An 18,656-nucleotide genomic window follows, 5' to 3' on the forward strand; every position below is an offset into this window, starting at 1 on the left:
TCTCAGATCCACTTTAGCTTTGCTCTATCATGAACCTATTGTTTTCTTCCCTAGAATACGCAACATCTTAATGAATTGTAGCATTTGGGGGGATTGGGAAAGAACAATGCTAACAGGAAAGGGAGATGGAAAGAAAAATACATATGGAATTACAATAGACTCAATAGGCAATGCATCTTAAGCAAAAATTTAAGAACAAATTTGGAAACAACAACACCTGACTTCTAGGTTCACTAACAAAAACACTGTAATAAGCTGCATGGTACTGAAATAAAAATAGCCATCTAAACTGAGTGTGGAGATGCATGTCTAAGATCAGAAGGTGGAGGCAGGAGTATCCCAATTTCAAGGCCCAAGGAAGGAGGGAAAAAAAGGCAGAAAGAGGAGAGGGAGGGAAGCAGGGAGAAAGGGAGGCAACAAAAGGAAAATGGAAGAAAGGTAAAGACAAGAAGAAAAACCCCAATGGAACAGGATAGTCCAGATATGAATCTATTTATGTATACTCCACTGGCTTTTTATAAAGGTGTCAAACACTTGTTGAGAAAGGACTGTCTCAATAAAAAAATGCCAGGAAAACTGGATAGTCAATGACATCAAAATTCTATCTTGAACCCTAATTTGTGGAGGGGAAGGGGAAAAACAAATCGTTTAAATAGGGATACAGGTGGATCCACTGCAACAATGAGATGTACAAGTCATTATGTTGAAAAATGAACTTTACAACTTTGGTGCGGGGGGGGGGGGGAGGGTGTAGCGGGAAGGATTGGGTGGGGGTGTCAGGGGGAGGATGGGAAGGGATGGGAAGGGGAAACAAAGGAGGAGGCTACAATGCTTGATAAGAAATGTACTCATTATCTTGCCCATGTAATTGTAACCCCTCTGTACAGTATTTTCACAATAAAAAAATATCAAAGCAAAATTGATTAAAAAGTTAGTCAGGAACCTTAAACTATGAAAATAGGGGAAAACAGGGCAAGGATCTTTTTGGTATGATTTCAACAAAAGCAAAAAGAAATAAATAGCATTACATTAAACCAAAGCTTCTGTCTAGGAAAGGATACAAAAGGGTAGAGTCAATATACACAATGGGAAAAATATTTACAAGCAACACATTCTAGAATGAGTTACTATCAAGAATATATAAGGAAATGAATAACAACGACATGATTCAAGATTGTCAAAAGACATGATTATGTATGTCAGAACACATAGTCAATATGTCAGAACACATATTCTGCATTACTAATATTAAAATGACCACTACCAAAAAGACAAAACAAAAACTTTGTTGCAGTAAGAATGTAGGGGGGAGGGAATTCTTTCACATAGTTGGTAGAAATATAAGTTAGCATACCACCATTCAAAGCAGCATGCATCTTATTAGAAGCTTCCAAATAGAACTACCGTCTGACTAAACAATCTCACTTCTGGTACCTAGCCAAAGGAAATGAAATCTGTAGCAGAGACAGCTGCACTCTTATGGTCATGGCAGCACTACTCATAATACTCAGGGAATAGAATCAATGTTGTTGTCTATCAGCTGATGAATGGATTTGGAAAATGTAGTGTGTTTTTATACTACTGTGGTATGTTATTGAGCCATAAAAAGATGAAACTCTGTCATTTGCAACATGGCAGACATTCTATTCAGTGAAATAAGCCAGGCCCAAAAAGGCAATTACTGCAAGATCTAACATCTAGAACTGAAAATAATGACATCAGAATTGAGACTAGAAAGGTGGTTAGCACAAGCTAGTAAAAAAAGGAAAAATAAGGGAGGTGAGGAAAAAGGGAAAAGTAAGGGAGGTGAGGAGATAGGAAAAAGTTGGGACATGTATGAAATTACTAAGAATTGAAATAATGTCTGGTGTCTATTGCATAAAATGGTAATTACAATAGTGATCATATATATATACGTATATATATATATATATATATATATATAGCAAGAAAATATCAAGAAAGAAGATTTTGAATATTTCACAATGAAGAAACAACAAATGTTTGAGGTATTTTTTATCACCCTGATTTTCTCTTTACATGATTTTTACATAAATCACACTACATTGTACCCCATATATCTGTCACTTATTCTGTGACAATTCTAATTGTCACAAGAAGGGGAAAAAAGAAAATGGGAAGGAGGGAGGAAGGAAGGAACGGAGAGCTTTTTCTGATTCTATATGCAACTCAGCCTTCTCCCAGCCTTCAGGTAGCTTGTTTTCTTGTTCCTTAAAGAGAAGAACCATGGATATCACTTTCTAAATTCCCCTGTCTACTCTTGTGTTTCAGTGGTCAAATGTGAAATCAGCTGTGAAGTTCAGCCTATGGTTCTCCATCCTGGTGCACATTAGAGTCACCTGAGGATTTTAGAAAGTCACATGATCAAGACTTGCTCCAGAATCCCTTAAATCAGAAATTGGGTGGGATCACAGTACAATTAGTGTTTTTAACTCCTTGATGACTCCAGTGTGCAGTGGTTGTAGTTTGACCATGGTGGACACTGCTCAAGTCATTTCCTCCAACAGGGTGGCAGGCTTTGTTGACTGTATGTCTAAACTTAATATGAATCCAGAGTTGATGTAGTTTTCCTCCAACATTTCCAACTACTATCTCTATCATCCATAACTTCAACATAAAAAATAAATGCAATTATAACTTCCATTCTTATTCTGTCTTCTTTTAAGCTACTTCTTTATCTATTAAGGACTCATCTATTTAATCCTCTGATTCATCTAATTAATTTCATCAGATTAAGACAAGTTTCCTCTTACTTTCATTCTTCTATATTTATTTAATATCAGTCCAATAAATTCATGCCAATTTTAAAAGACATAATAATAACAGCAACAAGTGTGCATTTTATTGCATATAATCATAATAATGGAATATGTTACCGAAGCCCTCTAATAATGGTACCAAGTCTCATTTACTTAATTAAAACATTTATTAAAATCCTCAAAGACTCCAAAAAAACAGACACACCCATAGTTTAAATACTAGCCATGAAGTGTTTGTATTCTTCTTACTTTAACTAAAGATATAAATGAAAGAAAGTAATGTAAAGTATTACTTTCTCTGATGACGGGTCACTATGTCAGGAGAATGCTAGACATAGTATACAAATTATTGTTAATACTGGATCTAGCAATGAACTTGAGAAGCTAAGGACTGTGGGGGAAGAGAGATGAAGCCATTAACTCATTCTGCAAGAGTGGCAAGGACCCCAATCAGGTGAGGCAATATCTGAGCTTGGCCTTGAAAGGCAAAGAAATGACTAACTTCCCATTAAGTACCTAGGAGATGAAATGGCAGTTTGTGTAGAGAGCATACAAGTATAAAGGCCCAGAGGGCCATCAGTCTTTTGGATGTAAAGACCTCAATATGCTAAGGAGAGAGACAGAGGTGTAAAAAGATATGAAACTGAAATGACAGTGAGCACATGCCCATTTAGAAAGCATGGGCTATGTAATGAACACATATGGAAAACACTAGAAGTCCTGAATTTTGCTGGATAGCAGTGGCTATTACCTATAATCCAACTATTCAGATGGCTGAGAACTGAGAATTGTGGTTCATATGCCAGCCTGGCAGAAGAGTCTATAAGACCCTTATCTCTAATTAAGCAGCAAAAAGCAAGAGGTGGAATTGTGGATCAAGTAGAACACCAGCCTGGAATGGAAAAGGCTAAAGGACTGCACTCAGGCCCTGAGTTCAAGCCCAGTATAGTACAAACCACAAACAAACAAAAACCATCCTGAACTGGGGACAAGATTTTTAGTGCCAGGAGCTGGTTGATAACTCACACCTCTAACTCTAGCTACTGAGGAGTTTAAGATCTAAGGATCCTGATTCAAAGCCATTCCTGGAAGGAAAAGTGTGTGAGACTCTTATCTCCAAATAACTACTAAACAGCTAAAAGGGAGGTATGGCTCAAGTGGTAGACCACTATCCTTAAGTAGAAAAGTTAAGGAATGATGCCCAGACCCTGAGTTCCAGCCCCAGTATTGGTACATGCAAACAAAAAGGACTATTTTAGAAGTGCTTTTCCCAGCAAAATGTCAACAGCATGATTATATATTTCATTACTGTATTAATACAAGTGGAATCTTGATTTTTAAAAAATGATTTCAGAAGAGAGTAAGTATAAAGGGAAGCATGTAGATGCATAGTATAGGATCAAAGAGGTAATACGAAGTGACATGGGATAGACACACAGAATTAATTTGTGCATTTGGTTTTTGTTCACTATTTGACCTTAAGTATATGATAATCAATCAACTATCAATGGGAGAAACTGAAAGAAAGTATGTGAGCAACCCACTTCAATATAAAGAGAAATTTCCAAGCAGCTAAGTGTTGTGGCACATTCCTGTAATTCCAGCTACTTCATAGGCAGGGGCAGAAGGAGCTCAGATTCAAGGAGGGCAAAGTCAACAAGATACCACCCTAAAACAAAATGCAAAACAAAAGCACTGGGGCCTGGATTCATGCATGCATGTGGCTCTGGGTTCAGTCATGGGTACCTCAAAATGGAAGGAAAGGGAAGAGAAGGGGAAGAGAGGGAAGGTTGAGGGGAAGGAAAGAAGACAGAGAAGGGAGGGAGAGGGGGAAGGAGAAGTCCAGAGAAAGGGAAAGGAAGACAAAGGGAAAGGAAAGAGGGGAAAGCAAAGAGGAACAAAATGCTTCTGAGCCAGAATAGGAAGTTTACCACAATCTCATAGACATGGTCCATGGGTGACATGAACACTCATGGGGAGGTGAGACAATTAGGGACCAGAGGACCATAAAATAGGCAGGGCAGGTGGCACATAGGGCCATGTGAGTAATAGTAATAGTACTGAAAACACACCCCTGTGGAATTTAATGGCTGACTATGGGATGTGCTGGAATAGGCAGAGGAATGATTAGGAGTTTTGTCTCAACTCACATTTAAGTTCAGTTGGAATCTTTACAAATGTTATGATGCTGTGATTAAATTACTGAGTAAGCATAAAGGAGGGGAAAACACTGAAGAAAACAAATATTGAGTTCCTCTTGGTCCTTTGCATGCTCACAAATCCCAAGTCTACACTCTGGCTCAGACCTCCAGCTCTCTTTTCCTGAATCACCCAAAGAGGTTTTACATGCTACAGCCAAAATAGAACAACAGAATTATACTCACTCACACAAGAGGAAATACCCTCTCTTTCAAAGTACATCTCTTTAGCCTAGGCCAGGTCCAGCCTTAGAAACTGATTATACTGGAATGGGCTATAGTATATTCAAGCTTACATCAAGCATCATGCTTCTAATTAGGGATTCTGATAAGTTGTAAACTAACAAACAGAGGACAGAATAAATCTGTCTGGGTTCAAATGAACCAACTTCTTCAGAGAGTTCCTTCATCTCTAAGAAATAAACATAATTTCTGCTGAGACACCCCTGCAGGACCACTGCGATGAGAACTATATGTTGTCCATATGCATCCTGCTCCCATTTCCCAGATTCCCCTGGGTCTGGAGGTATAGGATCACTGAGGTCAACGCCACATGCAAGATTTAGCCACTGCTGTGAACTTTCTCATCAGGGCAAGCTTACGTTTTATTACAATGGTAAACTGAAAGTTTCATCTCTGTCCATAATGACAAATAAATACCAAGGCAATAGTGTAAAATATCAGTGTGTTCAGAGCCATGCTAGTAGGAGTTCTTAATCAACATGTTGATGAAAACTCACAACACACCCTCCTGTGATGATGTTATGGCATCTATGTTCGCAATGTATTAAACAAATCTTCCTTTCCTGTAGGGACTGTGTAAACAGTCAAATTAAAATTGAAATCTTAACAAAAACAAATAAAATACCTTTAAGGGTTTTTTTTCAGATAACTGAAAATAAATGTACCTTTTCAAGTCAACACAACTTATCAAGAAATGAAATGCTTATTGCAGTAGATGCCTTTGAGATGAGCACTGATAGATACATATGATAACAGGATGTAGCAAGGACACAAGCCATCCATGACTGGGGTCCAGCCAATAGTGTTCTTCTGTTTCTTGATCTAATCACCCACATAACCAGGTACCAGACCAAAAAGGACAACTCCTGAACCCCAGAATCAGTTACAACCACATAGTTCTAAAAATTCTCACCCATTTCCCCTGATCCTTTCCTTCACTGATGATGGGGTCTTCTCCATGGTTCTCAGTGGTGTGGCAGGACCCCTTCTATGCTATCTGTGAGAACCCTAAATCATCTTTACAAAAGCAATTGTCTCCTTATCTGTTGCCATCACCATAACTTAGTGATAATAAAATCCATATATCGTAAAAAGCTTGCTAAGTTTACATCAATAAAATAGCCACCTCTCCTAGTGTAGCCCATTTGCTCTGTGATAAGGAGACCTTAACTAATTGCATGGAGAGAAAAGATTGTGGCCTCTGATTGTTCTTGAACCTTAACCGCCACAGATCTGGAAACTATTTTTGACTGGTTCCCCCTCAACACAGGGCTACTATTAAATGTCATGATTTCCCTTAGTCTTCTCACTCTTGCTTTTCTAAAGGCCTTCTGCTATTCTGTGAATCCTTCTATCAACCATTTCCTGGCCCAGGCACCTGTGGATCTATAGTCCTCTTGTGATTTTCACAGACCATACCCACTGTCTCCTGACTTCCTTTCTGGACTGAGATCTAACTATCTTGTGGCTGTCAGAACCCCATGCATGTGACAGAGCAACCTAATCTTCAGGCAGCCCACAGACAGTTTAGGACAGATTAGAATTCTTTGTGCTATGTCTCTAGCTCACAGAAAGATACTGGTGATTGGGACACCAATTCCCCCAAATCACAACAAAGAAGAGTGTGACCAAAGTAAATAAAATCACACATGAAATCCTCTACTTCTTTATGATTAGGTGTTTCTTTGGTTGCTATAGATCTTGGACCAGGTCCCAAAGCTCCCACAATGCTATGTTACCCGTATTTTTAGCTATTTATTTAATACTTCCAGGGGAAATGAGGGCAAAATGAAGCCAATTCTGATACCTTGTTGATGCCTGAACCTTACTTTGTTTGTATGGGAACTGGTCTATCTCTGCAAATGCTATGAATGTCTATTTTAATGTAGGAGAAGCTCCAATGTTGTCAATCATTTAGCTCCAATGTTGTCAATCATTTGCAATCACTCATCTCAAAGAGATGTAGCAACAGCACCATTCTAAGTCTCTATGACACATCCCACAGGAAAGAGTACCAGAAGGGGTTAATAGCTACCATCAGTTACACCAAGACTACAGGGATAAGGTTGGGCAGAAGAGGACAAGGAGTACCTCACTGGGAAAATGCTGAGGGCTACAGAAAGTGTCTAGACATCCCTGGGAGCCTGATGGAAGTAAAAGAACAGGATTGAAAGAGAGGAAATGGGGATACAGTCGTTGATTAGCACACATGGCTATAGGGAGCAGACGGAAGCCTGGTGTTCAAATCAATTTACTGGTTAAAACAAAAGGGAAACTATCATTCAGTTCCTCATAAAATCCTCAAACTACTGTCTGATAGCGCATGTCAAGTTTATGTCACTTTATTATTTTTATATGATTTATTTATGCTTACTTTTCTTTTGCCTTTTCATTTGTATTCCTTCCTTGCTTTCTATTTTCCTTCCTTCCTTCGTTCTTTTCTTTCTTTATTTCCTTATATTTTTTGGCAGGGTCTCTCTCTCTCTCTATCCTAGATTGGCAATAAACTCAAGATCTTTTTTACCTCAGCCTTAATACTTGTGCTTATTTTTCAGTGGAATATATTAGAACCTCATATGACTTGAGAAAGGAGATACAATAGGAACAGATTCTAATTTTTAAAGCAGGCCCAACATTGGATATAATTTTTTAGACTTACATTGTCCTTATACTTTTATTAAAAATGAGATTAAATAATGTTTTATTTCTTGCCCTCTATAAAATTCTGACCATCCTGCAAACACTGTTTCCAGATAAAACCCTTCATTTATATTCTTTGTTTGCCTCTTTCCAGCTTTTTATTCACAGTTTTCTTTACATTCTTCTTCTGAATGTTCAGAATATGCCATATCTCATCAGCCTGTCCTGTACTCCTATTATTTATTTTATTCTTTTTTTTGCCAGTTATGGGGCTTGAACTCTGGGCTTTGGCTCTGTCCTTCAGCTCTTCAGCTCAAGGCTAATGCCCTACCACTTGAGCCACAGTGCCAGTTCTGGCTTTTTTCTGCTTATGTGGTGCTGAGGAATCAAACCCAGGGCCTCATGCATGCAAGGCAAGCGCTCTACCACTGAGCCACCTTCCTAGACCCCATTATTTATTTTATACACACACATACACACACACACACACACACACACACACACACACACACACACACACACACACACACACACACACACACACACTTTCTTCACAGTCAAACATCCACAAAGCAGAAGGCTTCATTGTTTAAATTCCTAAGTCTTTCGTCTTTTCTGCTTTATTCCTTCTATTCTGATTTATGCGTCTACAACTCTACTGGAGGTTGCCAACAAAATCCTTGAATGACTGGAGTGTTTTGCCATGTTTCCTGCCCTTCTACTTGAAAGTCTGTTCTCGCCTGGTGTTTGTGCCAAGATTTCCTCCCGCGGAGGACTGCAGCATCTCTGCTCAGAATCTTCTTGCAAAATTTCATGTGTATGTATGAATCAAACCCACTTTGCTGCTTCCTTGAAGTTGCCTCTGTTCCTCACATCACTTACAATGCCATCAGCCCTGAGCAGTCAGTCCTTCAATATATAAAGCTCAGATGGATGAGTTCAAATTTGAAGTCCTTCCTTTTCCCTATCTTCTCTACATCAACTCTTCTCTCATTTGTTTCTATTTTTATCATGTGCTTTCTCCAGATTTACCCTAGTCTTGCCTATGTTACCTCTAAATTATGAGATGTTTTCCCAATAGGCCCTAGATTAAAAATAGCTTCCCTTTTTTTATTGTGAAAATAGCATACAGAGGGGTTACAATTACATGGGCAAGGTAATGAGTACATTTGTTATCAAGCATTGTTGCCTCCTCCTTTGTTTCCCCTTCCCATCCCTTCCCATCTCCCACTCTCCCTTACCCCACCTCCCTTAATTCCTGGCTTCCAGATCATTCATTCTAACCCACAATGCTGATTCTGCCATTATCCCCAAATATTGAGAAAGACTAGCTACTGACCCACTACCAAAGTCTATAGTCCTTACGTCACCAATCAATGTGAAGCATAACTTGACTTCAGTATTTCCAGAGAGATTGACAATGATCTCTCTATACGTGACTCTATGAGTGCATGCTATCATTTTACTCATAGTGCTAAGCCTCTGAATGGCTTTCAGACTTCAACCATCAGCTTATTGTTCAAGGTCCACTGTTAATGGCTCCTTACCCATGAAGCATGTCCATGAGACATAATCTCTCATTTTCATGGAACAGTGAAGATTTGTTACCAGCAAAAGTTAGACACCAGTCATGGCTCACTCCAGAGCCAAATTTACTCACAGCTAGAACTGTTAGTTAATATTTTTAATATCAGCTTTCTATTCAGTAAAGAAGGCAAACATTGCTTAGCTTACAAAAATTGAGATAAAAATTAAAAATTAGGGTACTTTACTTAATGAATACTAATGAATACATTGTGTATTTCATAAACTAGGGTATTTTATCTAATGAATACTAATGAATATATTGTATATTTCGTAAACTTATTTTGTCTCTAGTACATATGACTTAAAACTTGTTTGGTAATTTTCTTAGCCATACATATTTTAATGGTTTATGCTACTCATTATTAGTAAAATTACTAGAGTAACACAGAATAAATTTATTTTATTAAAAACATGACAGTAAGCTCAGTGTTGATGGCTCACATTTATAATTGTAGCTACTCAGGAGGCTGATGTCTAAGGATTGTGGTTTGAAGCCAACTCAGGCAGTAAACTCCATGAAACTATTATCTCTAATAAAACTACCAAAAAAGCCAGAAGTACAGACAGGCTTGAGCAAAAGAAGTTCAGGGACAGTGCTCAATCCCTGAGTTCAAACTCCAGCAACAGCACCGCACCAAAAACAAAAACAAACTTGATAACCGACTAAGGGTATAGATTAGCTATATAATGACTATTATATACAGAAGCTTTGAGTTTAATACCCAACATCACACACACACACACACACACACACACACACACACACACACACACGCACACACAAACACACGCACACACACGCACACACACACAGACACGCACATGCACGCGCACACACACACACCACACACACACACACACACACACACACACACACACACGGGAAACGAAAACAAATGGGAAAAACTGAGTAAGTTTGAAGGAAGGTGAAAGCATATTACAATAATTATTTAGCATTAATTTACATGTTAATTAATGTTTCAATAAATATAGTTTGCAAATAAATTATGATGGATATATTTTGTGATGCTTTACACTACCTAGGTTTTTTCCTTCTTATTTTAAAAGAACTGAGTTGAATTGATAAATTATAACTTACTCGCTCAACTAAAGCAAATGAACACTCCTTTAAACCAGTAATTAACTCTCCATTCCAGAAAAGGACCAATGTCTTTTAGCAAACTAAGAAAGCATAAGTCAGAAGTGGTGCTGTAGCTCAAGTGGTAGAGCACTAGCCTTGAGCTGAAGAGCTGAGGGACAGTGCTAAGGCCTAGAGTTCAAGGCCCACGACTGACAAAAAAAAAAAAAAAGAAAGCATAAGTCATCAATAGTGATCAAGTGACAAGTTGAAGACCCAGCATAAATCAAATTACAGTATTCACCTTCTCAATAGTGACAGTAGTGACAGTACTAAAGTGGTCTCTATTCTCTACTGCAAAATAATATCAATACTATCCTTTAAAAAAATGTATGAGCCAGGTGTCTATGGCTCACACCTGTAATTCTAGCTACTCAAGAGGCTGAGATCTAAGGATCACAGTTCAAAGCCAGCCCAGACAGAAAAGTACCTGTGAGACTCTTATCTCCAAATAACCACTGGAAGTAGCACTGTGACTCAAATAGTAGAGCACTAGCCTTGAACATCAAGACGCTCAAGAACAGCACCCAGGCTCTGAGTTCAAGCCCCTCAATGGACAAAAATAAAGTCGATTTATGGGCTAGAGGCATGGGTCTCACAGTAGAGATTGCTTGCTCAGCAAGCATGAAGCCCTAAGTTCAATTCCTAATACTACCAATAGCTAATTTATTCTTGCTTTTGTAAGAGAGTAAAGCCATAAAATAATTTTAGGAAAGAATTCTCAAGTCATCTTTTTTTGGCTCTTTTCTTTTTCTTGCTAGTTCTGGGACTTGAACTCAATCTCTTGGCTCTGTCCTTTCCCTTTTTTGCTCAAGGCTTGTACTCTACTACTTGAGCCATAAACTGTACTTCCAGCTTTGTTTGGGGGGGGGATGAATAATTGAAAGAGATTCACAGATTTTTTCCTCTCAGGATGGCTTCAAATCAAGATCCTCAGATGTCAGCCTCCTGAGTACTGAGGATTATAAGTATGACCCACCAGTGCCAGGCTTTGACTTACCTTTTGTTCTCTCCTTTAAATATTTTTTTATAATCTTTAAATAGTTGTAAAAAGGAATTTCCATTCACCAAAGCAGTTTATAACTCCAGTGCATCTTGATACATGTCTCCCTGCTCAACATTCTCCCCCTCCCAACATACCCCTTCCTTTGCTTATCTTAATTTAGGTTATATAGTGACTATTTTGCCTTTTAACAAAGCAGTTTATGTGTACAGTGCGTCTTGATCTATGTCACAACTTCAACATCTTCATCCTCCTTCTGCCCACCCCTACCCTTCTGTTTTTCAGTTCTATGGTCTATACAATGAATTCTTGCCTGCACTCTCCACATTTCCATCTTCTTTCTTCTATTTTTCTCCCCCTTGGCCCAACTCCTACCCGCTTGCAAGTGCTCGTTTCCTGGTACTTATTTCGTTGTGCTTTGATTTCATCTTTTTAAAAATCATTATACTATGTATGCTCTCCATAGAGTCTATTACACTTCAGCTAATTCATTAGCTACCCCTTGCTTACCACCCAGTGTGGTAAGATTTATAGGCACATTCTAGCTACCATAAATGAAAAAGAAACAGGCAACCTATGTTTCTCTGGGTCTGGATTACTTCGCTTAATATAATTCTTTTCCAAATCTTTCCATTGCCTTATGGATAGAATAATATTATTTCTGATGGATGTGTAGAAGTATGTTGTGTATATGTACCACATGTCTTTGTTCCATTCATCCATTCAGGGGTATCTGGGCTGATTCCCTATCTTGGCTGTGATAAATAATGCTGCAATGAGCATGGCTGTGCTGGTAGATTTTGTGTGGCCTTGTTTGTGCTCTATTAGATAAATTTTGCTGGATCACAGGGTGGCTCTGTTTAGTTTTTTTGAGGAACCTCCATAGTGCTTTCCAGAGTGGTTGAACAAACTTACAGTCCCATTAACAGAGTAATAGAGCTCTCTTTTATAAATGAGGCCATGGTTTCAAGGAAGCTAGATATTTAATGACACACATGTAAAGACAGAGCCTTTGACTTTGTAAATCTTTATACATGATTGGCTGCTAATAGAAATATTCCCATTGTGCTTTTCTTTCCTATAAAAACCTTTCTGTTTCTTTTACTTTAAAATATATTGTTCTTTTCAGTATTTTCACAATAAAAAAATCTTCACTAAAAAAAATATTGTTCTTTGGAAGTAATCAGTTACAATGCATAAAAAAATCAAATATTACCGTATTGTCTCCAGTCCACAGCAGGGGGTAAATGTCGCCACAGAATAAGGTTGTTTAGATGATTTAAGTAGGAAGGTAAGGAGTGGAAACCCTTCTGATTATACCACACCTACAAAAGAAAAACAATTTAATGAATCTCAAAATTAGTGCCTAAGTCTATTCTAGGGCTTGAATGCATGTGTCAATTAACTTCAACTACACCGGGCTGTGGACCCACAACAAAGTTTCTTCATGCTGGCCAGTGAGCAGTCAACTCCAGTCTGCTGATTTTATATTTGTCTCAAGCATATAATTTACAGCTAAAAATAGATGAATTTTCCCCCCAGAACAAATGTGAATGTTGCTTTATAATTATAGTCTTAGGGGAAAAGAGAACCAAAGCCCATTTATTTTTTTTTCTTTCTCTGTTGGTAAGCTAATGAAATTTGACCTGCAAATTAAAATTGTGGAAGATGATCAGAAAAAAATGATTACTTTCAAATTAATGACTGAATGTGGAACATTATTTCTCAAAATAAATTGAGTTGAACATTTGCTGAACATAGAGAAAAAAGTTGCGTGCCTATTGGATTTTTAAAAAAGCGGAGAAAAACCAAAAAAATGTAATTGACTTCAGATAAAAAGTATCATAAAATACCCATCAAACCATCACTATCTATATTTCAAAATCCGTGTTTTAATGAAAAAAATATTCTCAATCTAGAAAGCTGGTAAGAAATATAATAAGTCAACTAGTGCTGTTGAGTCTTCTATCATTTGACTGTGGAGCTCATTTCTTTAGACAATGCTGACTTTTGCAACCTGAAGAATTACAGTTTTCCCACAAAAAGTTTACCCCCAGAGAAACCTGTTGGAATTTTTATGGACATTTATGCAAAATGACAGCCAGACTTAAGAGTAAAGTGAGTTCCAACCCATTATACATTAAGCAGTTGTTTTGAAACCAACATGTGTGTGTGTGTGTATGGTACCTGTAGTGTTCATGAAAACAGCTAAGTAATCAAGTGGAACTACAAAGCAGAAACAAAGCCCTGCTATACAACAGAGTATTCCCCAGTTCTTTTTCAGCCCACTTCATGAAATGCTTTAGAAAACAGAACTCATGCCCATATCTTTCAACATCCTAGACACCCTTTTTGAAATATTCATTTACATTCATAGAATAAACCTTGCTATCATTTCTTAAGCTCCAAGAAGAAATGCAGTTTGAGACATACTAATCATGAAATACCGAATGTTCTGTGTCTAAGGCTATACCTAAACAGAGTGACATAGGGGGGCCCAGTCCTTCCCTGACAAACTATGTAATGTACCTTAAGCCCGCAATTCTGAAAAGCAGATCAAAGCATGAGTTCTTTGATGGAAAAATCAGCACTGAATTGGAGCAGTTAAAATCACATCTTGGAAGGATGTCCTCCTTTTTCACTCAACTCAGAACTTTCTGTGCAGCTCTGTATTCACACACACACACACACACACACACACACACACACACACACACACACACACACACACACACACACACACACACACACACACACACATCTGCATAACTCTCAAATCACGTTCTGTTGCAACCTCATATATCCAGAAATGAGGGAAACCTAGGATTCTGTTAAAGTCAAGGAAGACTACTATAAGAAAAAGCCCAGGGCTGGGAAGGTGGCTCAGTGGTGGAGTGCTTGCCCTGCACTCATGAGGCCTTGGGTTCGATTCCTCAGCACCACATAAGCAGAAAAAGCCGGAAGTGGCCCTGTGGCTCAAGTGGTAGAGTGCTAGCCTTGAGCTGAAGAGGACAGTGCCCAGGCCCAGAGTTCAAGCCCCACGACTGACAAAAAGAAAATAAAAGCCCAGTCATTGAATGTGGATACTGGAAGCTCCCATTAATCCTTGTCTGTAACCTTCCTTCCCATTATGTCTTGATTACCTTAACTCAAAAGAAAAAAATAGATGGGATAAAAGTCTTCCCCCTGGATTAGGAGCTTTCACATTTTGATTTGGTTTATTGGCTTATTTTAAAATCAGGTGATTTTTTTCATCTTAAAAAGGCCATGAAGCAATGGTATAGAAATCAAGGAGAGGTTCTTTGAAAGAGTGGACCCTAGAAGTCAGAAGACCCTGCAAAGACTTCCTGGCTCCCCATCCCTAAACTCTGAGGCTTCTTGATCACTTAATGACCCCCATTTTTCACACTTTTAAACCCATGCCCTTTGCCAAGTGACTTGCTTAGCCAGCCATTTTAACTATGAACCCAACAGCATGTCTTGCATTGGCCTATAGACTGTTATACTAAGATTGGAAAGATTATATCTATTCCTGAAATCATTCCTGGACTCCAACACAGCCAAAGAGGAAGAGCTTAGCTGACCTGATGACACAGGGGGAAAGCCAAGACCTTCTACAAATTCACACATTACAGCCAATTCTTATAACCTTATGTGCCCTTGGTATTCATCTTAGTACCAGACAGAAGCAGGGCATCATCACCTAGGATAACTTCCAATTCTCCACCTCCTACTAGTTCTTCAACATGGTAGAAGACTATGGTGACCATATCCCAGTGGAACAAGTCAACCTACTTGACAGACCCTGCTGGCAGTCATCCTTATCCCCTGCAGACTGTGCAGACATGCCTGGGTGGTCACCTCTCAGTTACACAGTGTCCTGAAACTTGTATCTGCTTGTGTAAGAAGTGATTTATAACCACTTTGATAAAAAAATTTGTGACTATTTGCTTGGATCTTCAAATTAATAAAAAGCAAGAGAAAAGCTCTCAGTGTCTGCTTTGTTCAACACCATTTTCTTCTGAAGTTTCTTTGCAATTACTGCAGAATACAGGGAGGAATATGACTGATAAATTCCATCTACTGAAACCACCCCTTAGGAACAATAGAGTCCTCTAGAAAGCAGTATGGAAATTCCGCAAAAAATTAAATATAAAAATATTCTATGATCCAGCAGTTCCACTCCTGGGCTTCTACCAAAAAGATTACAAACCAGGCTACAGTAAAGCCACCAGAAAAACCACGTTTATTCCAGCACTACTCAGCATAGCTAAGTATGGAATCAGCCCAGATACCCCTCAATGGATATAGGGATCCAGAAAATGCAGTATACATACACAATGGAATTTTACTCATCCATTAGAATGTACCATATGTAAAGAAGTAGAAAGACCCTGGAAGAAATTATGTTAAGTGAAGTAAGTCTGGCCCAGAGAGACAAAAGATCTATGTTTTCTTCTATTTGTGGAAGCTAGATTTAGCTTACCAACTTATAAGTAAATACATTGGCTGGTATGCAAGTGTATAAATACGTATTTACTGAAATAAGCTACATTCAAGGGAGATTCCAAATAGTATATTCCTTAGAAACTCAAAATCAAAGTTTAGCAAAGTAAAACACCAGGAAGTTAATGTTCAAAAGGGGTATGCTGTTGTCAAGGGGATCGGAATAGATGAATGAAGAGGAGAAGTGGGGGGAAATGCAGTCAAGAATCCAATGTCTAGCCTACAAAATTAAGAGTGAGGGAAGGGGTGGGATGGGTGAAAATGTTGAAAGAGGTGATCTTGATCAAGGTATGCTGTATTCATAAACTCCTTTGTTAAATGGCAGCTCCTTTGTACAACTACCTAAAGATAATAATAAAAATGAAATAAAATTAATTAATTAATTAATTAATTAAAACAATTGTGTCTCCTCCAGCAAACCAATGATGATAATGTTAAAAAAAAAACTTCTCTGGAATACCCCAAAAGAGGACCAAAATAATGAACAAGCAATAATTACACATACCTTTCTTTCTTTGACCCATTTCTGTGTCTAGTTATACCAATATCTCATATCTGTATCCTAATGATCAGAGGAAAGGCTAACAACCTTTTCACACATCTGCCCATGCTATATGACAAATTTCTATCTCTGTCTTTCACCATTGGTTGTTCCTTTCTTGGGGTAGGAGCAATGACAGGTCTGACATATTAAAACCCTGGAGTTTAGACCTGGGATATAAAACCTCTGATTTCATTTGCTTTAAACCCACCAATTAAAACTCCCCCACAGGAACCCTATTGAGATAATAGGCACCCAATAAAGATCTGTAAGTAAGAAAATTTTTATTTGCATTCTGGGTCTTCCCTGATCATTGAAAGTATACGCTCCGGTGCTAAGATCCTAAATTAAAACACTCGCCATTATTCTAACTAAAGCCAAAATCCAGTCAAATTAACACAGTAGACCCTTAGTATCTGTGGGAATATTTCCAAGGAAATTACCATTGAGAAAAACTATGAATGCTCAGGATGCATAAAGTTCATTACTATCCTGCTTGATTCATTTCTCCTATAAGGCCATACAAGTTTAGCTAAAGACTTGATGACTTTCAACAAATCTAACATTGTCTACTTATCACTTAAGCATATTGACTTTTACTTTTATTTGGGGGCACCGTATATTTGGGGGAAGCATATTTTCACAAAATTAAGGGCAGAAAAGCAGCCAGCAGATCACACCATGGATTAAGAAAAATGACAATTACATAGGACTGACTGGCATACATCCTCCAAATTAACTGAGCTGCATAAAGCATGCACAAGAATTTAAATGTTATGCTTTTAAGAATTTTTTATCTTTATTTGTTTTTTATTTACTTATTGAATTTTGACTGCATGTAGTAAAAATCACATATAAGTCCAGGAATAAGGCAGGCTCATTCCTGACCATGATCAGACAGCCTGGCCCTACAGTAGTAGCAGAAGCTCTCAGACTCATTGAGATCTCTGAGGCTGGTAGTTCTTGTTGTAAAGATACATTGAAGTAGTAAGTAACTGACCTAATAACTTATACTTCGAGAAGCTATTAGGGTAGCAACACCTGAAAATAGATGGCATTTGTTTTAAGATCAGCCAGTAGGTAACACAAAAATACTTAAGAGAAGTTTGGAAATAGATGAGAAATCCTGCAGCTATGTTGGGAAGCATGAAAACTGCTAAAGATAATGATGGAATGCTGGTCCATCTTTCACACAGTCAAAGACGTGATCGAAGTGTCATCTGAACTACCCTTGAAGACAGAAGTTAGAAATTATGCCCAGTAAACCTGGGTTACAGACAAGTTGAAAGACAGAGCTTCAGAATAAACATGAAAGGTGAGGCTGTGAAAACTTTGTTAAGATCCCCAGAAAGAATGATGGAGAGAGACAAAAGGGTCTGGAATGTAATTGGCATTGCTCACTGTGCTTGACCTTTTCCTAGTCCCAATAATTAATTTTAGAAAGTAGCTTGACTCAACAAAGGCCATTAAGTGGTTTGTGGGCCTTAACTACGTGAATAGACAGACAGCCCAGAATCCTCTGCAGACAGGTTCATCAAGGAAATACTATCAAATAAGCAGAATGTACAAAGAATGGGCTCCCACGCCCAGCTTTCAAAAGGCCACAGAGAAGCTGCACAATGGTGTGCAACCATGGAGGGTGATGGGAAGGAAGTTTTTGGCAACAACTGGCAATGACAATCTGTGAAACATTCTCAGGCCCAGCCAAGGAGCATTCCCACAAGCAGGTATCATTGTGAAGCACAGCGCACAGCAGCACAGCCCAACACTCATGGACTAACTGCATATGTAGCATTGATGCTACTGACATATGTGGCTGACGATATAATCATTTTGGTAATACAGAATGGTGCCACTGAGCTAAGTGCATCTGACCATATAAAATAATATTTATCTAAATGAACTCCAGGAAATGGAAACAAAGGGTATTTTTTTCCTTTGTTGCTGTTTTTGTTTTCATTTCCTTTTGTCTTGTTTGTTTATATATCTTAGGAAGGTAAGGGGGCACAGATATAGTGGG

The 18,656-nt window shown here is 38.3% G+C and overlaps 1 protein-coding gene across 1 annotated transcript in view; it reads right to left on the minus strand.

Annotated features, from left to right (window-relative positions):
* The window catches only part of Abca13 (ATP binding cassette subfamily A member 13), a 395,335-nt gene that overhangs the window by 137,146 nt on the left and 239,533 nt on the right, over positions 1-18,656 (minus strand). The window contains exon 48 of the mRNA XM_069996010.1: positions 12,806-12,914. Within this exon, the coding sequence (XP_069852111.1) occupies positions 12,806-12,914 (109 nt within the window). The remainder of the gene's footprint in view (positions 1-12,805; positions 12,915-18,656) is intronic.

Source organism: Dipodomys merriami, unplaced genomic scaffold, assembly GCF_024711535.1.
Source record: "Dipodomys merriami isolate MVZ:Mamm:240054 unplaced genomic scaffold, mDipMer1.0.p SCAF_5, whole genome shotgun sequence".
In the NCBI taxonomy this organism is placed as follows: Eukaryota; Metazoa; Chordata; class Mammalia; order Rodentia; family Heteromyidae; genus Dipodomys; species Dipodomys merriami.